This window comes from Cebus imitator, unplaced genomic scaffold (assembly GCF_001604975.1).
Source record: "Cebus imitator isolate Cc_AM_T3 unplaced genomic scaffold, Cebus_imitator-1.0 Scaffold20, whole genome shotgun sequence".
Classification (NCBI taxonomy): domain Eukaryota; kingdom Metazoa; phylum Chordata; class Mammalia; order Primates; family Cebidae; genus Cebus; species Cebus imitator.
In genome coordinates, this window is record NW_016107335.1 from 8,993,693 (window position 1) to 9,021,206 (window position 27,514).

At 46.9% G+C, this 27,514-nt stretch overlaps 1 protein-coding gene across 4 annotated transcripts; it reads left to right on the forward strand.

Moving 5' to 3' along the window:
- On the forward strand, nt 1-25,514 carry LOC108298294 (zinc finger protein 746). Of its 4 annotated transcripts, none has more exons than XM_017520989.1 (7): nt 1-321; nt 3,260-3,559; nt 3,648-3,774; nt 4,778-4,891; nt 20,881-21,072; nt 21,574-21,699; nt 22,841-25,514. In XM_017520989.1, the coding sequence occupies exons 1-7, from the start codon at nt 298-300 to the stop codon at nt 23,908-23,910; spliced, it is 1,953 nt and encodes a 650-aa protein (XP_017376478.1). In that variant the 5' UTR covers nt 1-297; the 3' UTR covers nt 23,911-25,514. The 4 variants fall into 4 exon arrangements, with proteins under 4 accessions (XP_017376478.1, XP_017376484.1, XP_017376492.1 ...); XM_017520995.1 differs by having other exon boundaries at nt 22,844-25,514; XM_017521003.1 differs by having other exon boundaries at nt 3,693-3,774.
- The last annotated feature ends 2,000 nt before the right edge of the window (nt 25,515-27,514 follow it).

A 27,514-nucleotide genomic window follows, 5' to 3' on the forward strand; every position in this document is an offset into this window, starting at 1 on the left:
TTCGCCTCTCGGGCTGCAGGTGGGGCTGTGCGGCCGCGCTGCCTCCAGGAAGCCTCACGGGCCTTCGTCTGCCGGGCCGCAGCGCCGGCTCCCAGGATGCAGTGTGGACCCGCCGGGTGCTGACGGAGGCGACGCGACTGCGGGCGGCGCGGCGCAGGGGCGGCCAGCGAGGAGCGGCGGCGGAGGCAGGGCCGGGCGGGCGCCGCCTGCGGAGAGCACCGGGCGGCCGGGCCTGCTTGGGGCCGCGCGCGGCGGCGGCTACGACTTCCTCCAGGCCGGGCGGGACAGCGCAGGGCCATGGCCGAGGCGGTCGCGGCTCCGGTAAGGGCGACCCGCGCGCGCACTGACTCGAGGCCTGGGGGCCCCAGGCGGCCCGGGCCCGGCACACAACGCCGCAGGCCCTGGGGAGGGACTCCGGGGGCCGGGCCGGACCACCGGACCTGGGGCTCCCGCGAACTGGTCGCGGGGTCCGTCGGGGCCTACTGCGCCCGCCGGCGGGGCCCCCACTCCGGGCGGCGCCCGAGCGCTGGCGGAACGGTTGTCCCCGCGCCGGGGCCGCCCCACGCCAAGTTCCTTGGGCCCTCCTGGGCTTCCTGCCCCCGCCCCAGCCGCTGTCCCCTCCTTCTGGATGCCCCCCAACCGCTGCTCTTTTCTCTGCCTGGCGCTCGGCCTGTGGGCCTGGTGGCACCGGGGAGGTGTCCAGCTTCGAATCCGCATACAACGACACCCACTACATGCCCAGCTCCCCCGGGTCGGCGCGGAAGGGAACGTAGAGCCAGGCACTGCACCAAGCCCTGCTGAGGCATTAGTATGTCCTCATAGCAAGCCCGTGGGGTGGGTACTGTTACCTCTGTCATACAAAAGAAAAACCTGGGGTCTAGAGAAGTTAACTTGCCCAGGATCGCACAGCTGGAAAGTGCGAAAAGACACACAGCGGCTCTGTGTGTTCAAGGACCAAGCAGACAGGCAGACAGGTACCAGAAAGGGTGAGTGCTGGCACCCAGGTGGAAGCTTGCTCTAGGCTCCAAGGATAAGAGCGTCAGGGGGCCGCCTGGTACCGCTGCTCACCCCTCCTGGCCTGATGGCTCTGCGCCTATGAGATTTGAGCCGGGCTTTTAGGGGAGACTAGGATTTCATCAGGCCAAGCTAGACCCATAGAGCTTTCGGGGAGGGAGGAGTGCTTGGGCAAAGGCGCAGAGAGACGGGGCAGTGCAGGGTGTGGGACAGAAAGGAGTACATGAGCCCGAAGAGGATGCTTTTGGTTTGGAGGCAGTGGAAGAGGAGGCTGCGGAGACTGGGAAGGGGCCTGCATGCCAGGACTTGATCCTGCGGGTGGGCAGCGGGTAAGGGATCTGGCTCCTCTTACCATCAGCGTCTCTCAAGCAAAGAGTTTCGGCTCCCCTGGCAGGAGTCTAAGGACAGCCCCACATATTCCAGCCACCAGTCAGTAAGAAGCTGGACTGGAATGGGCAGCGCACAGTCGCCACCTCCCACCACATAGCGTGAAGACCTCACCCAGGGCTTTCTGGCCCCATCACAGTTGTAAGAAAACCATACATCCTATTGTCCATGTGCAAAAGATGAATATTTTCCTGATAAAGGAGTTTATGCAGAGGTCCCTTTCATGCCATACAAAGACTGTAATAATGCACTTGGTGGATGGGTAGGATTTCAGTGGTTGGGGAGCTGGTGACCAGGTGCAAGGATGCTTCTGGAGTAAACTCGTGGAGTCTGGGATCACTTGACAGGGATTGATTTGAGAAAAGAGAGGCGAGGGAAAGGACAGTGGCCTTAGGTGGAGGGCAGACTCAAGCCCAGAACCAAGTCGGCCCACCCAGTTGCCTGTAGGACCACCTACTCTTTCAGAGCAAGACCCCCACCCACATCTGGGTTTTCGACTAGAAGCAGAACCTCTCAGCCTTGAAGACCCCTTAGAGTCCTACCTTCTTGGGGTCCTGCTTCCCTCCAAACATCCAGACAGGTTCTTAAGCACTGTCCTGGACAAGTTTTTTTCTGCCTCTGCTGAAACTCTCTTTTTGTTTCTATTTTTTGAGGTGTCCATGCACGTTCTGGTTCTCAGTGACTTTCTCTAAGTGAATCCACATGGTTCCAGGCAGCTACTTCTTCATTTTGGAAATAGTCATCCACCTTTTGTTGAGGAATTATTTTGCAGAATGTTGTAAGGAGGCGTTGATCCTCCGTCCCCAATATCAGGAGCTCCTCTCTGCCCTGTAGATGTGGGTGGCTCAAGCAGTCCAGCTCCCCACCCAAGGCAAATTGTGCCCATTCTTCCTTGTACCAGCTGCCAGCCACTGATATGCCATGTGAACGTTTCCAATGTTAGAGAAGCCCATCATCTTTAATTAAGATGGCTGCTGTCCATATACAAGTCTGACTTTGTGGCATATGTCTGTTTTCCTGACCCGTCTCTAGGCATGTCACTGCTCCTGGTGTGGCTACGAACATGTCTGAGGCCATTGTTTTAACCTTGAGGGAGGTGGGAATTGGGAACGAGAAAGAATCTTGTGGGGCTTATGCAGTGCCAAAAACCTAACTGGCTAATGGAGGTTTGCAGTCATGGGGATTTTAGCTTGTGGGGGAGGGGCAGATGGGGACCAAATGAGACTGTCCTGGGGTGAAGAGGAACTGGCCTTTAGATTTTTATGTTTATTAGAAGGTGACATGAGATGCTTTAAGAAAAAAAAAAGAAAGAAAAAAAAGAAATTGAGCAATACTCTTGTTTGTGCTGTTTCAGTGAACCAGCTGTTTTTTTTTGCTGGGTCATCATCAGTAGTCAGTTCCTGTGTAATCATGACGGGAGGCGCAGGCTGGGCTCTAGTAAATCTGCAGTTTACCATTTCTCCACTAAAATGCCCAGCAATGCTAAGTCACTGTTTATGTAGCAAAACTGCACTGGGTACCAACCATGTGTCAAGGACTGTGGTGTGAAAAGATGCAATACCATGCTCAGGGAGCCCACAGTGTAGGTGTGGGGAGGAAATTACTGTGTAGGGTGGTAAGCGCCATGATAAAGGTCTGCGTTGTGCTGCAGAGGCCTGGAGCAAGGGCACCACCCAGACACAGCCCTAAGATACCCAAGCAGTGATTGCCAACTTGAGATCTGGCATGTGATACGGGATGGCCCCACTTGTCCATACATATGGGCTCCCAGCCCAGCTCCCCTGTGCCTAGGGAGAGAGGAGATCAATGAAGACAGTGGGTGGAATGAATGATGCTGTTTCTCTTCTGTTTCTGAAAGATTTCTCCGTGGACAATGGCAGCCACCATTCAGGCCATGGAGAGGAAGATTGAATCGCAGGCTGCTCGCCTGCTTTCCCTAGAAGGTCGAACCGGGATGGCTGAGAAGAAGCTGGCCGACTGTGAGAAAACAGCTGTGGAGTTCGGGAACCAGCTGGAGGGCAAGTGGGCCGTGCTGGGGACCCTGCTGCAGGAGTACGGGCTGCTGCAGAGGCGGCTGGAGAACGTGGAGAACCTGCTGCGCAACAGGAACTTCTGGATCCTGCGGCTGCCCCCTGGCAGCAAGGGGGAGGCCCCCAAGGTAGCCCTGGGACGCCCTGGGGTGTGGGAGCCTGAGGGGCTGAGCCTGTGAGCGTGTGGGTGAATGAGTGCGACACTTGTGGTTCCAGGTGCCCGTGACCTTTGATGATGTGGCCGTGTATTTCTCCGAGCAGGAGTGGGGCAAGCTGGAGGACTGGCAGAAGGAGCTCTACAAGCATGTGATGAGGGGCAACTACGAGACGCTGGTCTCCCTGGGTAAGGCCTGACACTCATTTCTCTGTTAAATGGGATTTTGCAAGTCCTCAAACTTCTCTGTCCACATAGTTGTTTCATGGCAGTGAAATGTGAATCACCAGAAACGTTGCTGACCTTGCAAGTTGTTATCTCCTGTGAAAGATGAGCCCTGGGTGATGGAATCAAAAGCTCCCCTCTGTGTTGAGTTTCCCAGAATGCCAGGCTGGGAAAGGCGGTGGCATCTCTTCTCCGCAGGCGCAGGGTGTGGACCTTTCTGTTGGTGCTGACTTGGAGCAGGGAAGGCCCCTCCTGCTCTCAGATCCAGTATGTAATCCACTCACATTTGAGAAAGACTCTTTCTTTCAGCCTTCTACAGAGATGCGTGGCCCTTACGGCGACATGCCTCGAGGTCAGTGGAGAACATGGGCAGACGGTGCTGCTTGCAGCAGACATTTTCTTCATGCCTCAAAACTCTGCTTCCCTCAACCCCTGCGGCTACTGCTGCTCTCCTCATTTGATCCTGCCCAGGAAGGGCCTGGACTCTGTTTCTTCCTGGGCTGATTTCTTCTTCCTGATGGTTTCTGTGTGACCCTGGAGCTGAGGGCAGTGAGACCTGATAGAGAGGACGGGAGCAGGTGCAGTCGTGAGGTGACATTTCATCAGCACAAGTGTGCTGATGTTTCACATGCACGCTCTGTGGCAGTTTCCTCACTCTGGCACTGCTGACATTTGGGACCCGGTGATTCTGTGTCGGGGCCATCCTCTGCATTGTAGGATGTTCAACAGCAGCCCTGGCCTCTACCTCCCCGATGCCAGTCACCTCTCCCCAAGCCCTGGGCACAGCAATCAGAATTGTGTCCAGACTTTGCCAAACGTCCCCTGGGAGCAAAACTGCCTGTGTCTGAGAGCTCCTGCTCTATGACAATCAAGAGATTTCCTTTCTAGACCATTGTTGGTTTTCTGGGCTGACTCTCTCCAGCTCTGACTGGAACGAGGCAAAAACTAACCTTCTGTCTTTCTTCAGACTACGCCATCTCCAAGCCTGAGGTCCTCTCCCAGATTGAACAAGGGAAGGAGCCCTGCAGCTGGCGCCGCCCCGGCCCCAAGATTCCAGATGTTCCTGTGGACCCCAGTCCAGGTAAGGGCTGGGAGAAGGCCAGGGAGGCATCAGGTGATCTGCGGGAGGCAGACGGAAAGGCCAGGAATGGTGTGATCTTTCCAGAGAGAGCTGAGGAAACACATCAAACTTACTTGTTTTTAGTCTGAGTTTTTTTTATAGTGGAGTTTTAACCTCTGACTTACTCAGCTAATGCTCCAGAAATGAACACTTTCTGTCAGGGAAACAGGTGGCAAACCTACTCTTTTAGGAAGAGACAAAGCCAGGGCACAGATGATGGGAGGGAGAGGAGGACACTGAGAGGGAAGGCAGGAGAATAGTTGACTTGAACAACACGGGCCAGGGGCGACAGACCCCAATCGCACACAGCCCAAGGCCGGTGTCTAGCTTTTGACTCACCAGAAAGTTAACTGCTAATAGTCTCCTGTTGACCAGAAGCCTTAATGATACTATGTATAGTCAATAACACATATTTTATATGTCCTAGTTACTATGTATTGTATACTTTAAATAAGCTACAGAGAAAATATTAGGAAAATAAGGAAAAGGAAATATATTTACTACTCATTAAGTGGAGGTGGGTCATGATAACGTCATCATCCTCAGCATCATCTTCAGACTGAGTAGGCTGAGGAGGGAGAGGAGGGATTGTTCTTGCTGACTCAGGGGTGTCAGAGGCAGAAGAAAACCCATTTGTAAGTGGGCCTCCGTAGTTCAAACCCATGTTGTTCAAGGGTCAGCTGTATATTGAAGATAACATTAACTCAAAGCTTTACAAAGAGTCAGCCTTGTCTCTGAAAACCAACTTGAATTTAAAGCAGTAGCAGTTGTAGAACATACACCCATTGGTCAGCCATATGGTTCAGTTGATTAGAAGCACACATTTATTTAAGGTGAATCTGGTTACCAGATATCAGTTTCTCAGATTTCCCTGGAGCTACTCAGTACCTTTGAAAGTTCAGAGAAAGACAGGTGGACACAGGAGAAAAACGAAATTCCTAAAGTGAAGTGAAGACCTGCTGGGTCATTTGACCGGGGAGACCACACCTCTGGCAGGCTAGACCCCTGATTCCTCCAGAAGACCCGCCCTTGACCGTCGCACCTGCCTTGGTTTTCCCTTTTGTCTGACACTGAGAAAGGTGGTGTTATGCAGGGGCCCCCGGTGCTCCACTTGTGTGAAATTAAATGCGTCTCCCATGTTTGTCATCTCATCTCAATTAGATTGGCACTTTCCTAAGGGCAGAAGCATGTTCCGAGCTGGCCGCTTTGCCAGTCGTCATCAGTTCATTCACAGTTTAGTTCCACAGATGCATTTTGAGAATCTTCTAGGTGTCAAGGACAATGCTGAGCACTAGAGGATAGAAAGATGGCTGAGACCAGATAGCATCAGGCTGGAAAAGAGGGTTACAACCCAGGCGCGTCTAGCCTCCTAGCCTGGGTGGGAGGTTCTGAGTGGGTGGGTTTCGTTGTGTTTACACTGTGTGTGGAGGCTTCCCTTGCTTCCACGTCATCATTAAATGCAAGTAAAGAAGTCCCCCCAAATTACGTTCGTTGCTGGTAAGACCCTGCCACACTCTGTCTGCATTGTACGATGTTCAGCAGCATCCGTGGCCTCTACCCACCAGTAGACAAGGTGAGTAGAGACAAACTCCACTATGTACCTTGAGCCTGTCAGCAGGGATCCTGTGTGGCCCTTATCCCTGTCCTCTTTGTCCAAGAAACCAGGAATCACAGCTCATCCCTTGCCATGTTTGGCCTGGCCCATCCCCTTGTGAGACCTCACCTGCCCTTCTCACCTCCTGCATACCCCTCCACTGAGCCTTATGGGACTCAGGGCTCAGCAGACCTGCCAGGTCCTGAGTGTTCCCTGCTCGGACTGAGCTCCAGGGAACTGCGGCCGTCCTCTTCCCCGCCTCCCTCAGCCCGGGCCCACTGGGGACAGGGTCCTCACCCCTCATGATTGCACCTCTGCCACCCTCACTCCCTCTCTGGAGACCCTGCCTCTGGGTCTCATTTCTCGTATTTTTGCTGCCTCTGCAGACCTTCCCTCTCTTGTCATTCTTCCTGCTCTCAATCGTGGCCATGGCAGCCTCCATGCAGATAGTTCTGTGCCCCCTTCCCCTGCCCCATGGCCATCCATGACTCTGATGACAGCGACTGCACCCTCCTCCCCGACCCTCTCCATCTCCAGCACACCACTCCCCGGCTGCCTCCCATCACCCCTCCAGTTCCCTGTCTGGTGTCCTGATTCTAGCATTTTTCCAGCCCTTCAAGACCTGCAGGCCATCGATCTTGCTGCCTTTTCACTGCCTTGCTCATCGTCTCCCTCCATGCCCACCATTGTATTCCCGGCTTGCACACAGCCTCAGTGCCCTTCCCTTCTGTTGTTCATTGCATCCACCTGGTGAAATCCATCAGTGCTCTGCACCTGCAGCCGAGCAGCTGCACGTGGCTGCAGAGAACCAGGCAAGCTGGCTGCTGGTGTCACGTGACATCCACGACCAGCAACTTCAGTGGGCACTCTGCCACACAGTCACACTGCATCTGCCTGGCCCAAGGGCCAGCAAACTGTGGCTGAGGACCAAACCTAGCTTATCTGTTTCTGTATGGTGCACAGCTAAGAATGGTTTTATATTTTAACCCCCCTTTTTTAATTAAAGAGAAATACACCACTCACACAGCCCTCCCCACACATTCTGCCTGCACCCGTGTGCCCTTCTCTGCCTTCACTCCTGTGACTGCTAAACTGTCGTCCCTCTAGCCAAAGCCCCCCATTAACCTGGCACCAGATCCCACCTCATGCCACCTTCCAAAGGGCGACATAACCAGTCCTACCTTGACCCCTACCCCTCCAGCCACTGCCCGCTTCTCTGCTCCCCTTTGTGTCAGAGCCCTTTGGGGACATCTGCACTTTCTGTCTCCTGCCCCTTCTCTCCCACTCTGTTACCCCTTGCAGCAAAACCTCTCCAACCTCAGTTACCAACACCCTTTATGGTACTGAATGGTCTGTCTTCTTACTTGGCCTTGTTCCCTCCACTCTGCCACCCAGGCTCATTGTCTCTTGCTGAGGTTGCCGCCAGCCCCTCTGCTCCTGCCCTGATTCCCCAGAGACTCATCGCAGCCCAGCAGAGAGTGATCATTTTTAGGCCCAAATGCTGGCTTTCCATCTGACCCGCACCATTGGCTCCCATCCTCCACTTTGTGCCCAGTTGCACCATCCCCAGTGCTGTACCCTCTGCCCTGTGCAGGACCTTCACAGTGCCCGCTGCTGGGAGTGTTCCTCAGGCAGTTCCCACCTGCAGGCCTTTCCCGTCACTGGCACTGCAGCCTCTCCTGACCCAGGACTCCAGGCCTCCTTTCCTGCTTTGGGTCTTCCTGTCAGACAGCATCATGTAATGTATATGTTTCCTATTTATAGATTCATCGTATGTCAGGTATCCCCCATTAGAATGTCAGTTTCAAAAGTACAAAAATTTGTATCTGTTTTCGTCACATAATCATTCTAGGAACCTAGAATATTGCCTGGCACAGAGCAGGAATTCAATAACTGTTTGCTGAATGTATGCTGTGTTTCAAAATTTAAAATGTGTGTGTGTGTGTGTGTGAAATAATGTATTTCTTATATTGTTTAAATCCCTTTTTAAATCTCCCAGGCCTCCCTGGGGCAACCTCATGTCCTGAATTTTCTGTTTATTCTTTCTATTCACATTTAAAAACATCTACTGTGTACTTTGGTAGCTGTAAACAATATACGCTATGGTTTTTGTGTTTTCAAAAATTTCATAGATGTCATTATACTTATCACTCATTATTCTGTATTTCAGATTTATCCATGTTGATACATGTGGATCAGGTTCATTCCTTTTAACAGATGCTTAATATTCCGGAAGCAACTATATCATAATTTATTTTCCGTTCCTCCACTGATTGGCACTTAAGCTTCTACTGATTGTTCACTCTCACAAGCGATAGTGTAGTGAGTGTTCTTGCCCCTGTCTCCTTGTGCCCCTGTGGGGATGCTGCTCCAGGGAACAGACCCAGTGGTGGCCTCACCATGTCATGACCATGATTTCATCTCTGCCATTGCCGTATGGCCCTCCCCAGGGCTACCCCAGTGCCAGCGGGTGCTTCCAGAACTTGCTTCTTAACCTCTTTGCCCAGGTTTCATAATTACATTTTTGCCAACCTGATGGGAATAAGATGGCATCTCATTTCCACTTGTAGTTTCCCTATAGTTAATGAAGTTGCGAGCCTTTTTCATATAATTATTTGGCTATTTCTCCGGTGAATTGTCTTCTGTTTCTCTGTTGAGATATTCTTCATTTTCTTATCAATTCAGGACTTCTTTGTATGTGTTCTAGATACGAATCCTTCGTCTATTATTTGCATTACAAACATCATCTCCATGTCAGTGGCAGGTCTTTTTTTTTAGACAGAGTCTTGCACTTGTTGCCCAGGCTGGAGTGCAATGGCATGATCTCAGCTCACGGCAACCTCCGCCTCCCGGGTTCAAGCGATTCCTCCTGCCTCAGCCTCCCAAGTGGCTGGGATTACAGGCATGTGCCACTACACCCGGCTAATTTTGTAGTTTTAGTAGAGACAGGGTTTTCTCCCTATTGGTCAGGCTGGTCTCAAACTCCTGAGCTCAGGTGATCCGCCTGCCTCAGCCTCCCAGAGTGCTGTGATTACAGGCGTGCACCACCGCATCTGGCTGCAGGTCTTTTAACTTTGTAGTTGTTGAATAGAAGTTTTCACTGTTAAGAGTCAAGCATGTCAGTCTTTTCCTTTATGATCTTTGCTTTTTCTGTAGTAAGATAGCCTTGCTTACCTCACTCAAGGTCAGAGAGATAACTCTTCTCTATTTTCTTATAAATTTTTTTTTATTGCATTTTAGGTTTTGGGGTACATGTGAAGAACATGCATGATTTCTTATAAATTTTTTAAAGTTTTGCTTTTCAAATTTAAGTCTTTAATTCATCTACAATTAAAATTTGTGTAGCTTGCGAGGGAGGGTTTCAGCTTTTTCTCCCACAACGATGGTCTGATTTTCCCACAAAATTTGCTCAGTGTGTTAGCTTTTCTCCACTGATTTGTGATGCAATTCTGCCCCGAGCCTGTTTTTGCACATGCATGAGGCTGTTTCTGGGTGCTTTCTTCTGTGTCATTGTCTCTTTGTCAGTCTCTGCACCAACACCATAATCTTCATAATCAGCCTTGATATCTAGTAGACCAGTCCTTCTCTACTTGTTATCCAAAAAATTGTCTTGGCTATTCTTGGATCTTTGTTCTTTTATATGAATTTTGGAATCTGTATGTCAAGTTCCTAAGAAAATCCTGTTTGAAATTTGGTTGGAATTGCATTTACCTTACAGTCTAATTCCTGGAGAATTGCTTTCATGACATTAGCCTTTCTACTCACTGGGATACTCATTTATTGAAGGCTTCTATGTGCTTGAATAAGATTTTACAATTTTCTCCTGATAGTTGCTTTTTCATTGTAAATGGGATTTTTGCAATTTATTACATGTCTTAAATAGTTATTGCAGGTGTGCAGGTAATGCTGTTGACTTTTGTTTATTAAAAAAAAAATCTTCCTCTCATGTCTAATGGTTTGTTTCTTTATAGTCTCTTGGATTTTTTTATGCAGACAATTATATCCTCTACATATCACACAAAGGTTTTGTCTGCTTTTTCACTTTTTATAACTTTAGTTTTCTTGTTTAGCAGTTTGACTAGGACACTGTTGAATAGCAACAGTGATAGTGGCATCCTGTCTGTGGACAAGATATATTTCTAGGGTTTCAGCCTTAAGTATGATTTTTGCCTTTGGTTTTTGAAAATACTGTTAAAGACATTTCCTTTGAATCTGGCTACCCAAAAGTTTTATGGTATCAAATGCTGGTTTTTTCCTTTTTATAAAAATATTGTGTTTTGTTTCTTTTAAAACAGCGGTCCCCAATCTTTTTGGCCTCAGGGAACAGTTTCATGGAAGACAATTTTTCCATGGATGGGGGACCGGGTAGATGGTTTTAGGATGAAACTGTTCCATCTCATAAGAAGAGGGTGTGACCCAGATCCCTCACAAGCGCAGTTCACAATAGGGTTCCTGCTCCTATGAGACTCTGATGCCGCCACCAATCTGATAGGAGGCGTAGTTCAGTCAGTAATGCCAGCGATGGGGAGTGGCTGTAAATACAGATGAAGCTTTACTTGCTCACTGTGTGCTTACCTCCTGCTGTGCAGTCCAGGCTCCCTGGGGAATGGGGACCCCTGTTTTACAACATTTTATACATAACAGTAAACAAAATGCATACAGAACAAAATTCATGTTAAGTTTAGAGAACAGTTGTAAATGCCCATATTCCCAACACCCAACATAAGAGAGAGACCACAGCTTGAACCTCCTGGAATCCCGTCCTTCCCTGATCACACCCTCTTCCTTCCTCTTATAGTATACAAAAACTGAAAATTCAGAAATAAGAGTCCCTTGCTTTTCTTTACATTTTTATTCCCTCTGTATATATCCTAGATAGCACATTTAGTTTTACCTGCTTTTGAACTTCTTATAAATGGAATCCTACCACATATGTTCTTCCTTAATCTGCTTTTCTCATTTGCCATTATGTTTTTGAGAGTCATCCATGTTAATGTAGTATAGCTGTAGTTAATTCATTTTCACCACTTTACGGTTTTGTATTTTATGAGCATAACACAAGGTATTTATTCCTTCTACTGTTGGTGGGTGCTTGTGTTGTTTCTAATTTTCTTTTTGCTTTTAGGGACAATGCTGTTGTGAACATTCTTATGCATGTGTAAAAGTTTATCTAGGTGTAGATCCAGGAGTGGAACTGCTGGGTCATAGGAAAGACACATATTCAACTTTTCCAGGTGATGTCAAGTGTGGATACCGACTGGTATTCCCAAGAGGGGTTGGGGGTTCCAACCACACCTTATCCTCACCAGCCTAGGAAATGCTTTTTTATTTCTGCCGGTTTGGTGGGAGTGAAATGGTTTAAAATTTATGGCTTAAAACCTGGATTTTCGTAATTAATGAGATTGAGCATTACATCCTCTATTGGTGAGCCATTTGTCCTTCCTCTTCTATAAAATGCATGTTTTTGTCTTTTGTGCATTTTTTTAAGTTGTTTTTTGTTGACAGAGTCTTGCTCTGTTGTCCAGCCTGGAGTGCAGTGGTGCAATCTTGGTTTACTGCAACCTCCACCTCCTGGGTTCAAGCAATTCTCCTGCCTCAGCCTCCCAAGTAGCTGGGACTACAGGTGTGCACCACCACGCCTGGCTAATTTTTGCATTTTTAGTAGAGACAGTGTTTCACCATGTTGGCCAGGTTGGTCTTGAACTCCTGTCCTCAAATGATCTGCCTGCCTTGGCCTCCCAAAGTGCTGGGGTTATAGGCGTGAGCCACTGTGCCTGGCCTGTAAGTGTTCTTTACATATTCTAAATATTAATCTTTTTGGCAATTATGTGTGTTGCTGTTATGTTCTCCATTTGTGGTATATTTTAAAGAACAGATGCTTTTCATTATAATGTACTTGAACTTACTAGTCTTTCCTTTATGGTTTGTCCTCATGTGTCTTAAACAATTAAGAAATGTTTATGTTCCTCAGTGTTGTAGTGCACCTTCACATATTTCCTACTAAAGCGTTTAAGAGTTTGTCTTTCACGTTCAAGTTCTTCATCCTTCAGAAATGGATTTTGTGGTGCTATGAGATGAAGACCCTGCTTTTTCACTGCATTTTGGCTCATCTTTTGCTTTGCTCTTTCAGTTAAACCCTCAAATTGCCTTATCAAGTTCCATGAAAAATTCCATTGGGATTATGGTTGGAATTTTATTAATCTATTAACCTTTTGGAGAGAATTGATACTTTTACTATATTCAGTCATGTTATCTGTGAATGTCCTAAGTCACTCCATTTGGCTTGTTTGTAATGTCACAATGAAGTTTTATATTAAGGTCTTGCACATATTTTATTAGATGTATTCCTAGATTTTTTTTTTTAATCACTCTTGTCAGTAGTATATTTTTTTAACTTGCATTTTCTGTTTGTTGCTGATGGGGACTTGAGGGCAGAGAATACCCCTCTCTGAATGCTTTTTCCCCTGTCACAAGAGCTCATTCCAGTGTCTCTGCCCTTAATGCAGAATTATGTCCCGAATTATCAGTAATAAAATTAACTTGGCCTCACCTGTCTTCCTCTTTTGTTTCTGTGTTAAGATCCTTGATAAGGAAGAAAAATGGTAATTGATAGACTTTCTCAGAAACCTCACAGTATTAATATATAAAAATGTAATTGTCCTTCATTTACTAATAACAATCTAGGGACAATGCTAAAATTTTCGTTAATGCTAATAACTTTTCTATTAATTGTGTAATCATTCTCAGATTTTCTGAAAAGTTAATCACATCTATGAGTAATAATAATTTTTTTCTTTTTAAATCTTTATGGTTATTTTTTTTCTTGTTTTATTGTGTTAACTGAGAACTCCCAGAAAATCCTTAAATAGAAATGACAATAACAGGTATCCTATTGGTTCATGATTTTAAAGAAAGCACTTTTTAACTTTTCATATTAAGTATAATACTTGCTAAAGATTTTGTTTACAAATATCCTTTATCAGGCCAAAGAAGTTTTCTTTATCTGGTTGGCTAAGTGTTTCTAACAATGACTTGAATTTATATAATTTCTTTTGGTATCCATTGAAATAATTATACATTTTTTTCTCCTTAACCTAGTAAGGTAAATTATGTTACTTTCTAATGTTGAACCAACCTTGCAGATGTGGAATAAACCTAGCTTCGTCATGATCGTTTATGTACATTGCTGTATGCCAATTATTTTGTTTAAGATTTTTGAATCTTTGTTCATGGGTGAGATGGGCTTGTAATTTTCTTTTCTCAAACTATCTTTGTCTAGTTTTGGTATTAAAAATATGAGCTATGATGCATTCATTCTGTTTTTAATTTTCAGAGAGTTTTTGTAATGTTGGAATTATCTATTCCTTGAATGTTTAGAAGAAAACACCAGTGGGGCCACCTGAACCTTAAGTTTTCTTTGTGGGGTAGATTTTTTTACTACAGATTTAATTTATTTTAATTTTAGGACTATTCAGTTTTTGTTGTTGTTATTGTTATTGTTGTTATTGTTGTTGTTTTTGTTGAGATGGAGTCTTACTCTGTCACCCAGGCTGGAGTGCAGTGGTGTGATTGGAGTGCAATGGCACAATCTCAGCTCACCGAAACCTCCACCTCCCAGGTTCAAGTGATTCTCCTGCCTCAGCCTCCCGAGTAGCTGGGACTACAGGCATGTGCCACCACACTCAGCTAATTTTTGTATTTTTAGTAGAGGGGGTTTCACTATGTTGGCCAGGATGGTCTCGATCTCTTGACCTCGTGATCCATCCACGTTGGCCTCCCAAAGTGCTGGGATTACAGGTGTGAGCCACTGCGCCCAGGCAGACTATTCAGGTTTTCTGTTTCTTCTTTAGTTTCAGCAGGTTGAAATTTTTCTATCTTTCTTTTCTTTTTTTTTTTCTGAGAGAGAGTATTGCTCTGTGGCCCAGGCTGGCGTGCAATGGTGCAATCTCGGCTCACTGCAACCTCCGTCTTCCAGATTTAAGCAATTCTCCTGCCTCAGCCTCCTGAGTAGCTGGGATTACAGGCACGTACCACCACTGCCGGCTAATTTTTGTATTTTTGGTAGAGATGGGGTTTCACCATGTTGGCCAAGCTGGTCGCAAATTCCTGACCTAGTGATTCACCCACCTTGGCCTCCCAAAGTGCTGGGATTACAGGTGTGAGCCACCACGCCCAGCCTAGTTTCAGCAGGTTGAAATTTTTCTAGGAATTTGTCCATTTCCCCAGAGTTTTCAAATTACTTGAAATAATATTCATAGTATCCTCTATATCTTTTAAATTTCTGCTGCATTTATCATTATGTTTCCTTTTTCATTCTTCCAATTGGTTATTGGTGCTGTCCCTCCTGTTCTCTTGATAATCCTGCTAGAGATGAATTGGTTTAATAGTCTCTTCAAAGAACCAACTTTGACTCACTATATTCTATCTTTGTCTTCTCTTTTATTAATTTATAATACTCTTCCATGTATTATTTCCTTCTACTTTTTAAAAGGTTCTTAAATGTTGTTTATTTTCTAATGTCTTGCATTGTCTGCTTAACCCATTAATTTTTGACCTGTGTTATCTTTTTTAATATACAAGGCTATAAAATTTCCTCTAAGTATCATTGTAGTTGCAGCCCATACATTTTGATAGATTATATTTTCATTAATATTGGGTTTCAGATATCTTCCAATTTTCATTGTGATTTTTTTCCTTAGACTCAGATTATTTAGAAAGCTTAAATTTTAAAATTTTAGTATATATGGGGAGTTACTGATTTCAAACTTAATTGCATTGTAACTAGAAAATGCAGTGTGTAAAATACTAGTTATTTAAATTTTGCTAAAGTCTGTTGATCTAGAAAATGTTCATTTTTCCTTAATGTTCTGTGTAGCTTAAAAAGCTTGTGTTTTCTCTGTGTTTGGAATCTACTTAGCTCCCTTTGATCACGTTTGTTAGTAGAGTTGGTCAAATTTTCTGTAACCTTTAGTTGGCTAGATTTATCAGTTACAGAGAGATATATCAAAAGATGTAAAAAGATACATGTAAAGAGGATTTTTTCATTCCTCCCTAGAGTTCTATCAATTTTGCTTTATTATTTTGAAGCTATATTATAAGCTTAAAAACTTAGAATTATTTTATCTTCCTGGTTAGTTCACTATTATGCAGTAATTTTTTATTTCTATGACTGTTTTTACTTTTAAAGTTTATTTCATGTGATATGGTATAGCTACATCATTTCTTTAAATTGTTCTGGCTTAGTACATCTTTCATTCTTTTACATTGCTTTCTGTGTCCTTCTGTTTAGGCATGTCTCTTGTAAACAACAGGTAGCTGGGGTTTCGTTTGGTTTTAGTCTGATAAACTTTACCTTTACCTTTTAAATATCTACAGCAGAAGCCACTATCCACATGTGGCTAAAGAAAGAAAATACATACCACATTTCAAAAACTGTGTACTAAGAAAAAGATGTGTGCAAGAGATGCATGTGTAAAATAATATGAATCATTTCATATTAATTATATATTGAAATAACCTTTTCGATATATTGGGCTAAAGAAAAATGTACTGTTACAATTTATTTCACCTATTCTTTTTTTTTTTTTTTTTTTTTTTTTTTTGAGACGGAGTTTCACTCTTGTTACCCAGGCTGGAGTGCAATGGCGCGATCTCGGCTCACCGCAACCTCCGCCTCCTGGGTTCAGGAAATTCTCCTGCCTCAGCCTCCTGAGTAGCTGGGATTACAGGCACGCGCCACCATGCCCAGCTAATGTTTTTGTATTTTTAGTAGAGACGGGGTTTCACCATGTTGACCAGGATGGTCTCGATCTCTTGACCTCGTGATCCACCCGCCTCGGCCTCCCAAAGTGCTGGGATTACAGGCTTGAGCCACCGCACCCGGCCTCACCTATTCTTTTTTAACATGACTACTAGAACACTTAAAATTAGATATGTGGTTCACATTCTTTTTTCTTCTTAGCACTGGTCTAGACCATTTACATTGACTATGGTTATTAGTTTATTTGGATTCTTTTCAACCATCTTAAATTGTGCTGTTAATCTTTAGTTCTGCCTTTTCTGTATTTTTCCCTGCCCATCCTTTGGGAATTATTCATTTAGGTTTTTTCCTTTTCAAACTATTGTTATTTGTAAGTAATTTAACAGTTATACATTCTATTGTTTTCGAGGAATCTTTGGAAATTTTTTCTTTCTTTGGAAGTTATTTTTTGTGGTCTGATGATAATGAATCCTCAGTTTGTGTGTGTGTATATGAGTTTATATATGTCTGAAAATATCTTTATTCCATCTCTATACAGCGAGCCCTCTATATTTATGTGTTCCACATCTGTGGATTCAACTAACCGCACATTTGAAAAAAAGGTGTCTACTAAACATATACAAAATTTTTTCTTATCATTATTCTCTGAACAATACAGTGTGACAACTATCTACATAGCATTTACATTGTCTTAGGTGTTATAAGTAATCTAGAGGTAATTTAAAGTATACAGGAGGATGTGTGGGGGTCATATGCAAATACTGTGCCAGTTTTTATAAGGGACTTTAGCATTGTGGATTTTGGTATCTATGGGGTGCCCTGAAACCAATCCCCCACTGACACCAAGGGACAACTGTAGTGAAAAGACATAATTTTAGCTTGAGTGTTATTTTCTCTGAGCTTTTGAAGATAATTTGCCCCTTTTTTTCTGGCTTCTGTCGTTGCTATTGAGAATCTGCCATCAGCCTAATCATGGTTCCTTTGTGGATGATCTGCCTTTTTTCTTTGCCTGCTTTTAGGTCTCTGTCTTCGGTGATCTGCAGTTTTACTGCAATGCATCTACATGTGGATTTATTTTCATTGATCCTGCTTTAATCACTAAGTGTTTCACCAGTTTGGGAAAATGTGTTGTCTTCCCTTTTGGAATTTTGCCTTGCTCCCTTTCTCTCTAACCTTTTATTCTGGAACCTTTTCATATTAGCATTTATAACTTCAAACCCTTCTTTATATTTTTAGCTCAGTCTCTATGTTGAGGTTAGAATAATTTCCTCTGGCCGGGCACGGAAGATTACAGGCTCACGCCTGTAATCCCAGCCCTTTGGGAGGCCAAGGCGGGTGGATCACGAGGTCAAGAGATCGAGACCATCCTGGTCAACATGGTGAAACCCTGTCTCTACTAAAAATACAAAAAACATTAGCTGGGCATGGTGGCGCATGCCTGTAATCCCAGCTACTCAGGAGGCTGAGGCAGGAGAATTTCCTGAACCCAGGAGGCGGAGGTTGCGGTGAGCCGAGATCGCGCCATTGCACTCCAGCCTGGGTAACAAGAGCGAAACTCCATCCAAAAAAAAAAAAAAAAAAAGAAGAATTTCTTCTGTCCTCTAGTTAGTTCACTATTCACTATTCAATGATTCCCATTCTGATATTTAACCTATACATTGGATTTTAAAGTTTCATTTACTACCAGGCACTACAGCTCATGCCTGTAATCCTAGCACTTTGGGAGGCCGAGGATGGGGGATTGCCTGAGCTCAGGAGTTCAGGACTAGCCTGGGCAACACAGTAAAATCCCATCTCTACTAAAATACAAAAAAAATTAGCTGGGCATGGAGGAGTACACCTGTAGTCCCAGCTACTGGGGAGGCTGAGGCAGGAGAATTGCTTGAATCTGGGAGGCAGAGGTTGCAGAGCCGAGATCGCACCACTACACTCCAGCCTGGGCAACAGAGTGAGACTCCATCTCCAAAAAATAAAAGTCAGTTATTTTTTTCTTACCATTCTAAAGTTACATGATTCTTTTTCAAAATTTGATCAGTCTTGATAGTCTTGTTTCTCATACTTTCACTCTCCCTTTTTATTTCTGTAAATAATTGAATTTTATATTCCTTATATGGTAATTTTTAATATCCAAAGTCTGCAGGTCATATTCTCCAGTTCATGATTTCTACTGAGTTTGTTTGCAGTGCTGGTTTTCTTGAGATGGTGATGTGTAATTGTGAGCGCGTTAATTATTTGAAAGCTGTGTTTAAAAGGCTTTCCTCCTGAGAATATGTATACATTCCTTGGCTGGTCATTTGATGCCAGTGCAGCCTTAGGGCCACTTCAAGCTAGAGTTTTGACCTGGAAGTTTTTGGGCCACAGGGGCATGCCCCCATCCCTGGCTTTTTTTTTAACTTTTCTTCTCTCTCTGTGGAGACAGAGTCTCCGTATGTTGCCTAGGCTGGCTTTTTTTGTTTGTTTGTTTGTTTGTTTGTTTGAGACAGCGTCTCACCCTGTCACCCAGCCTGAAGTGCAGTGGTGCAAACATGGCTCACTGCAGCCTCAAACTCCTGGTCTCAAGAGCTCCTCCCACCGCAGCCTCCCGGAGTGCTAAGATTCCAAACATGAGCCACTGTACCCAGCCTACTCCGCAATTTTAGATATTCCACATTGGGAGGAATTGCTGTTTTTCTGCACATCTAGCCAGCTGTATGTCAGAAATAGAAAAGCTAAATGCTGTTTTTACATCTGTGAGATGATTATATTGTTTTTGCTATTAATCTTAATTTTGTTTGTTATTATATTCTCTAGTGTTATCCTTGAGCTCTCAGGATAAACCCAACGTGTTCATAATACATTATACTTTTTTCTTTTTTGAAAATATATTGCTGGATTTGATTTGTAATTTTCATTTAGAATCCTTGCATATCTGTTCATATATGAGATTATTTTATAAATTTGTTCACATACTATCCCTCTTGTTTGTGCAGTAAAAATTGTATTAGCCTCATGAGTTGACAGATGTTTTCTCTCAATATTTGAAGATACACCATTATCTTCTGATATCCTAGTTGCTGAAGGAAATCTACACTTAGTCTGAATGCCTTATTTTCTCTTTGGTACCTTTTAAGATTTTTCTCCTTGTCTTTGCTGTGGTTCCATTTCACTTGAATGTTGTCCAGGTTGGTTTGTTTGTTTTATTACCTACTTGGGAATTGTTCTCTTCCTTCAAACTGTGGACTGACAGTGCTTTCAATTTTGGAAAATTCTCAATCACTATTTCTTTACCTATTTCTCTATTCTCTTCTTCTGGGATTTCTACCAGCATGTGTTGGAATTTCTCATTCTATCCTCCATGTCTTTTAACTTTTTCATATTTTTCATTCTTTATCTTTCAGTGTTGTACTCTGGATTATTTCCCTGTATCCATCTCTCAAGTCACTAATTTCCTCTCTAGCTATGTTCAGTCTGTTGTTGTTGAGCCATCCATTGAGTTTTTCATTTCCACAACGCCTGAGTCATTTCTAGAATGTTGAGTTCTTTTTCAAATCTACCTTTAAAAAAGTCTTTTGCTGTTCTTGACTTAAAGATTCTGTTCTTTATCTCTTTGATGATCTTAGATATACTTACATTACTGTATCATTCAGCCTCTCCTTTTTTCTGTAGTTTATGGGAGTGAACTCTGCCATGACTCTCATCGCTATTTGGCTCCTCTTCTGTTTTGTAAGTTTTCGTTTTTCTTCTGGTTTTAGTTAGTAAGGGAGCCCCCTGTCGCCTGCATTGTGTGGGTGCCCCTCTGGGGCGGATCTGCATTTGCCCATGCTGGGGCATCCTGAGTTGCCATGGCTGTCAGCCAATTTTTCTGTGAATTTCTCAGTTTATGGTGTCTGCCCGTGTGGGTAGTGTGAATTCTGTGTGGACATGGGATTCCAAGTTTTTATGGGTTTATTTCCCACACAGCCCTGGACTAGTACGCTGCTTCCTTGTGGTTCCCGCAGGCAGTTGGGAGTTTTCCTAGTCCCCATCTCACAGCCAGGCCAGAGCCTACTGAGCCAGTTCCGGGCGTCAGGCAGACGACTCAGCCACGCTCCCAGCCTCACATGGGCATGCAAGCCCAGCCCTTAAGGCCTGTATCCTACTCCAGCCACTTTCTAGGTTGCTTGCCTTCCACCGTAACTCTTGAGTGGACTTTGTGTGTTTTCTGTCATTCTTACCTCTAGGATCTTTTCTTTTGTACTTAAATACATGAGGGTGGTAAGGTTTTGGGGGGACTTGGGTTTGCTTTTGTTAAGCATTTCTGTGTTTCAAGTGAGTGCAGGCCATCCCCAGGGCAACTCAGTCTCCCCCTGGATGGGTATCCTAGCCCTGAGAATGTACTTGTGTATTCCTCCCCTCCCCCACCTCACCCTTTCCTATCCTACCCACATTCCCAATACCATGTGACCTTAGGCTCTGCCCCAGGCCCCCATCCTGTTTGCTGCTGCCTCCCTTCCCCCCAGGCTCTTTTGCTATTGGACCCTTGTAAGGACTCTGTGTCCAGCTCTCTGGCTGGGTGCGTGTCTGCCCCAGGGCCGAGGGGCTGTGATGCTGTATCCTCACACTTGCCCCCTTTTCTAGGCTCGGGACCCCCAGTTCCTGCCCCTGACCTCTTGATGCAGATCAAGCAGGAGGGTGAGCTGCAGCTCCAGGAGCAGCAGGCCCTGGGTGTGGAGGCGTGGGCAGCCGGGCAGCCAGATATCGGGGAGGAGCCCTGGGGCCTCAGCCAGCTGGATTCTGGAGCAGGAGACATCTCCACAGACGCCACCTCTGGTGAGTGGCTGAGACGGGGGACATAAGGAATGAGTTGCAGGGATCTCAGGAGGGACAGGGGAGGGCTCATGGCAGCATAGGGGAGCTGTGGGCCCTCAATACTTCTGGCCTGACATTAGAAATTTTCCCATCTTGACGTGGGACTGTACTAAAGGACTTGTCTTAAGCCTCTCTCAGGTCGCTGATGCTGTTCCTGGGCATCCCTCTGGCCCTGTTCCAGTGGCTCCTACATCACCGTGCTGCTGCCCCTCTTGCCCCAGCATTGGGCATTGAAGTCACTGGCTGCTGCTATTTGAGAGGCCTGTGTGAAACACACCGGTGATGTCTGAGCTTCCCAGCACCTCAGAGAAGGGGACAAAAGACACTGGGTTCAGAGAGGCTGGGTCTCGTGCTCAATCAGAAGAACCCCCAGTGTAGGAGGACTCAGAGCTTAGCCCGCTCCCAGACAGTCTTCAGCCATCCCTCCCCTAACCCACAGGCTCTGCTCTTTCCTTACCGCAGGTGTCCATTCCAACTTTACCACCACCATCCCGCCCACCTCCTGGCAGGTGGATCTCCCTCCCCACCATCCCTCTTCAGCATGCTCGGATGGGACCCTGAAGCTCAACACAGCAGCCTCCACGGAAGGTACGGGGGTGGGAGAGGAGGAAGGGAAGGGCCATGCCTGCCTGTGGAGAGTACCTCCACCCAGGCGTCCCATTTTCATTGGTGAACTGCTCAAACTTTCCAACCAACAGACAGTAGGGGCCTGCACTCTGATGACACCTTGTACATTCTGTTCTTTATCTCCTTCCCAAATCATAGGCATCAGCAGCCCTTCTTGAGGACATCCATGTTTCAGTTTGTTGCTTTTTCATATGGTGTTAAGTGGTCTGTTCTAATAAGCTGATCACTTGAAGGATATACCTCCTTCCCAAGCTCAATCAACTGTTACTTCTCTCTGGCAAGGAAGAAAACAAAACCGAACTGAAACGACTTCTTAGATATTGGTACTACCAAAGACAGGTGTCTGAAAGCTGATTTCAGAAGAACCCCCACCAAATTTATCTATTAGTTTTCTGTTTAATTCTGTTTTGAGGACCAGTAAACTTTATTACTTTATTATGTAATTACTTTGAGTAATAATGTCATATTTTAGCACCCAAAAAATGTGCTAAAAGCCAAGATCCCTGATATAAAACCTCACAATGTGAAGCTCAAGTACACTTATATAAAATCAAACGCATTCTTATTCACTTGTATTTTGATCATTAGCTAGTGTCTCCATTTATTGAATGCTGCTGCATGTCAGATAGCTCACTAAGGCACTTTCAGACGTGTTTTCTGGTTTAATCCTCACACCTGTGAAGTGGGCATTCACAGATGAGCTGTGGGTTAGAAACTGCCTGCAGCCCGCAGCTGGTGCGTGTGTGTAGCAGAATTGTCTGAACCCCCATCCCCTGTGCTGTGGTGGGGCACAGTGCCAGCAGCAGTGTGAATTCCTTTCTGAGGATCAATTCATGCTTAGCCTTAACAGCCAAACTGAAAAATGGAACCTGGGTAGCAGGTAGAATGGTGGCTTTTCCTGTGCCAGAACACTGGTGTCCTCAGGTGGGAGGCTGCCTCACGACCACCAGGCCGCTCTCCTGAGCTGCCATCTGGGCTTGGCCACGTGGGGCCTAGGTGGAGTTCCTGTGGCTGAGCAGCTGCTGAGCAAATGATGATGGCAGATCGTGGCTCCCTTGGCAGGTAAGGGATAGGTTGATATCTGTCTTTCCGTCTTTCTCAGCAGATGTAAAAATTGTAATAAAAACAGAAGTCCAGGAAGAGGAGGTGGTGGCCACACCCGTGCATCCTACTGACCTAGAGGCTCACGGGACCCTGTTTGGACCAGGCCAAGCCACACGATTTTTCCCTAGTCCTGCCCAGGAAGGAGCCTGGGAAAGCCAGGGCAGCTCCTTCCCCAGCCAGGACCCCGTGCTGGGGCTGCGAGATCCGGCCCGGCCTGAGAGGGACATGGGTGAGCTAAGCCCTGCCGTGGCCCAGGAGGAGACCCCTCCCGGGGACTGGCTCTTTGGGGGGGTCCGGTGGGGCTGGAATTTCCGGTGTAAACCGCCAGTGGGCCTAAACCCCAGGACGGGGCCTGAGGGGCTCCCTTACTCCTCCCCGGACAATGGAGAGGCCATCTTGGACCCCGGCCAGGCCCCGAGGCCCTTCAACGAACCCTGTAAATATCCTGGCCGGACCAAAGGCTTTGGCCATAAGCCGGGGCTTAAGAAGCACCCCGCGGCACCCCCCGGGGGCCGGCCCTTCACCTGCGCAACGTGTGGGAAGAGCTTCCAGCTGCAGGTTAGCCTGAGCGCGCACCAGCGCAGCTGCGGGGCGCCTGACGGGGCGGGCCAGGGGGCAGGCGGGGGCAGCGGCGGGGGCAGCGCGCGGGATGGCAGCGCCCTGCGGTGCGGGGAGTGCGGCCGCTGCTTCACGCGCCCCGCGCACCTAATCCGCCACCGCATGCTGCACACGGGTGAGCGGCCCTTCCCCTGCACCGAGTGCGAGAAGCGATTCACAGAACGCTCCAAGCTCATCGACCACTACCGAACGCACACGGGCGTGCGGCCCTTCACCTGCACCGTTTGCGGCAAGAGCTTCATCCGCAAGGACCACCTCCGCAAGCACCAGCGCAACCATGCGGCCGGCGCCAAGACCCCGGCCCGCGGCCAGCCGCTCCCGACGCCATCTGCACCCCCTGACCCCTTCAAGAGCCCTGCCTCCAAAGGACCCTTGGCCTCCACAGATCTTGTGACCGACTGGACTTGTGGCCTCAGCGTCCTGGGACCCACTGATGGCGGGGACATGTGAGCTCCCCCAGCCCTGCGGCCCCAGCCGCACGTGTAAAAAGCCCAGTGTGCAGGCAGCAGGGCGGCGTGGAAGCTTCAGGCAGACGCGGGATGGGGAGATCCAAAATGTCCAAGTTGCTGAACTGATCACTGGAGAAGGAGAAACGATGCACCAGGACAGCTGCCACCTCTAAACCAAGTAGAATTCTGTGAAATCTGAGCGCTGTAGAATTTGGAGTAATTTAATTACAAACCTGTTCCTTTCTTTCTTTTTTTTGTAATTCTTGAGGAAAAAGCTGGAAAATAGTAATAGGGCCACTTAAATTTTGTAGGTACTTTTGGTTTTCAGGGTGTGTGTTTTTGTCACTATCTCACTGAGTCTGATAGTGAGTGTGCTGGAAGGCTGGCCAGCTGGGGACCCCTGGCCCCACTGACTCCCGGGGATGGGGTCTTGTAGGCTCCCCTGCTCTGCCCAGGTGGGCCGGGTGGGCTTTGAGTGCCAAGCCCCTGGGCAGTGAGGGCCACCGGGTCCCTTGGAGCCACCTCAGAGCAGCAGGAAGGACCCCTCCAGGAGCGGCGGTTGCTTTTCCCAGCTTGCCTCTACTAAAAGGCCCCCCAAAAGTGCTGGCCCCAACTTTTCTCTATTTCAGGCCATCTGCGGTACCCGTTCCAAGGGCACTTGGTGGTGTCCCTTAGTGTGACTCCTTGGCCTCATAAGGGCAAGTTGTCTCAAATCACAGCGTTAGGTCTGGAGAGGTGGAGAAGCCAAAACTGGGAAGCTGCACTGCAAACGTCTAACTCTCACAGGGCCGGGAGCAAAGCCTGGCCACCCACCCCACCTGGGGCTGCCTCCCACTGCATAAGATGCTTCTGTCTCCTGTTCCCTTGTGTGGTGGTTTCTCATTTTCAAAATGCATCTCATTTGATCATTACTGTGAGCTTGGGAAGCAGCAGGGCAGGGATTTCTTTTTAGAGGTGAGGAAACAAACCGCTCAGAGGGGACACCTCTCAGCCTCTCACTGTGGGTACACATGGTGTGCCGTGAGTGGGGAAGAGCAACAGATGAGATGCTTCATCCTACCGGAACATTGGTGTGGGGGAGCAGAGGTTTTTGGCTTTGTCCTCTTAAAATATTTGTCCCACACCATCAAGAGTCCATTCACCAGGCCTCAAAGGAACTTTGCTTGTAGCAGCTGCCTCCACTGTGCCCAAGCCCCCTTACGGTGTGCACTCTCAGACCCATTAGGGGCATGTAGAGGGCACAGCTCTCAAGGCTGGGTGTGGGGACCAAGTGGCTTGTTCATTCCAGCGTCTAACATCAGAAAGGTGGGCCCAGATTTCTTGATTCGACCACAGTGCTGTTCCTACCACACAAATATCCATTCCTGTTTTGTTGAAGCAGCCACTGGTCCTCTTGTCTCCCCTGCAGAGGGAGGGACCTGGTGATGCCCATTCGTTCAGCTCCCTCATGCATACTTTTATTAGGCGTTAGACTAGTTAAGAAAATTGTTTCTATGTACTGTATATTTTGTACCTGTTTACACTTCTAATATTGATATAACTGATATTTTGAAAAATAAATGAAGAAAAAACATCCTGTTAAAATAAAACCTAACCAGCACCAAGGCAGTATGTTGCGTTCCATTCCTAGGCATGTGTCTTTGTCACTGATGCCCCTAAACACACCCTCCAAGGGGCTGTCCAGTCAGCTTTCTTAGTGCCCTCCTCTGTGCTTGGTCACCTTGAACCCAGGCAGGTGACTAATCTTGAGAACTAGGAATGGAAGATTCCAGAGAAATTTGACTCTGTGATGAGAAACTGACATTTGGAGAGAGAATCAAAACGCATCAAATCACTTTCCAACAGGATATAAACATGATTTATGTCATTAAGTTGTATATGATTCGAAATGACAGAGATGAAGATAGGAAGGTCTGGGAGAAAAATTGCAGAGTATCAAAGATAAATGGATGTTGGATGCTTTCTTCTTGCATCTTCGGAGTTGTTTTGTTTTGAGACGGTGTAGTGTGGTGCAATCTCGACTCACTGCAACCTCCCCCTCCTGGGTTCAGGCAATTCTCCTGCCTTAGCCTCTCACATAGCCGGGATTACAGCCACCCGCGACCACACCCGGCTAATTTTTGTATTTTTAGTAAAGACAGAGTTTCAATATGTTGGCCAGGCTGGTCTCAAACTCATTATCTCAGGTGATCTGCCCACCTTGGGCTCCCAAAGTGTTGGGATTACAGGTGTGAGCTACCACACCCAGCCTTTATCTTGGCTCGGCAGGAAGTGAAGAAAGGACCGTGATTCCTGTAGTTGTAATCCACGTCTTGGAGCAAAGTCCAGCTGATGCCAGTTGAGCCAGGCTAGCTCCCATATTCCCACCAGAGTTTTTATCTTGTGTTTTCAGTCTTTTTCGTTCTGGTCATAGTCCTTCTAAGAAGTAGATCTGCCCTGGCTGCTGTGAGGGTAGCTGGGGATGGGACCACGGCTGCCCTCGTCACCGGCCCTGACCTCTCTGCTGTGCCATCTGCCCCACTGGATGTGTCTCCAGCAAGGAGAAGCTGACTGCCCAGCTTGGGGCACCTCTCCACTCCATACCTTTCCCAGCCGTCTCGTGCGCTCTCACACTCCCTCTCATCCACACACCGCATGCAGAAGTCTTGAGTATCATGACCAGAATCCTGGATCATCGTTCCCTAAATAACAGACTCCTTGGTCTCTGGTTTGAGTGCCACTCACCAAGACAGAGAACATAGGGAGGAGCAGGCGTGGGCAGGGGAGTTGAGCTCTGCTTCATACATCCAGAGGAGGTGCCTGGTCAGTTGTGAGGAAGACTGGACAAGTACCAGCAAATGAGGGGGCTACCACTCCCCAAGGACTTCCTGGGTACCCTTGCGCTACCACTGCCCCAAATCATCCTGCTTGGCCAAGCACAGGGTTCCCTTCCTGTAGTAGTTTCCTGCTGCTGCTGTAACAAATGATCACAAACCTAGTGGCTGAAGCCAGCACATGTTTATCTTAAAGTTCTGGTGATTAGAGTCCAGAATGAGTTCTGGAGCTAAAATCAAGGTGTCGTGAGGGCAGAATTGCTTCCAGAGGCAGAGGCTTCAGAGGAAAATTCATTTCCTCCCCTTTTCCAATGTCTAAGCCTCCCTCCATTCCTTGGCTTGTGGCCCCTTCCTCCAACAGGAATCACTGACCTCTGTTTTCACTGTCACATCTTTTTCTGACTGTCACTGTCTTCCTTTCATTAAAGACTCTTGGGATTAGATTGGGCTCACTCAGATAATCTCTCCCTCTCAAGATCCAAATTTAACCACGTCTGCAAAGCCCCTTTTGCTATATAAGGTTAACACGTTCACAGGTTCTGGGGACTAGGATGTGGACATCCTGGGCAGGAGGTGCATTATTCAGCTTACCACACCTCCCAAAACTCAGGGCAACCCTCGTTGCTTTTCTGAAGCCAGGCCAAATACTCCCTGGGACATTCATATATGTTCTGGCACCGAAATAACTTGTGCCAAAATGAGAACATTTGAGGTTCATCATTCCAGCCATTCCTTCATCTTGGCCACCCTCTGTTGCCCATCAAAAGGTGCTCATTTGCCGCTGGCTCCTCT

Bases quoted from the DNA above. Each gene is read 5' to 3' on its own strand.
- LOC108298294 (XM_017520989.1), top strand. From the start codon at position 298: ATGGCCGAGGCGGTCGCGGCTCCG. The intron at 322-3,259 runs GTAAGGGCGACC...TGTTTCTGAAAG, and splicing joins CCGAGGCGGTCGCGGCTCCG to ATTTCTCCGTGGACAATGGC. The intron at 3,560-3,647 runs GTAGCCCTGGGA...TTGTGGTTCCAG, and splicing joins GCAAGGGGGAGGCCCCCAAG to GTGCCCGTGACCTTTGATGA.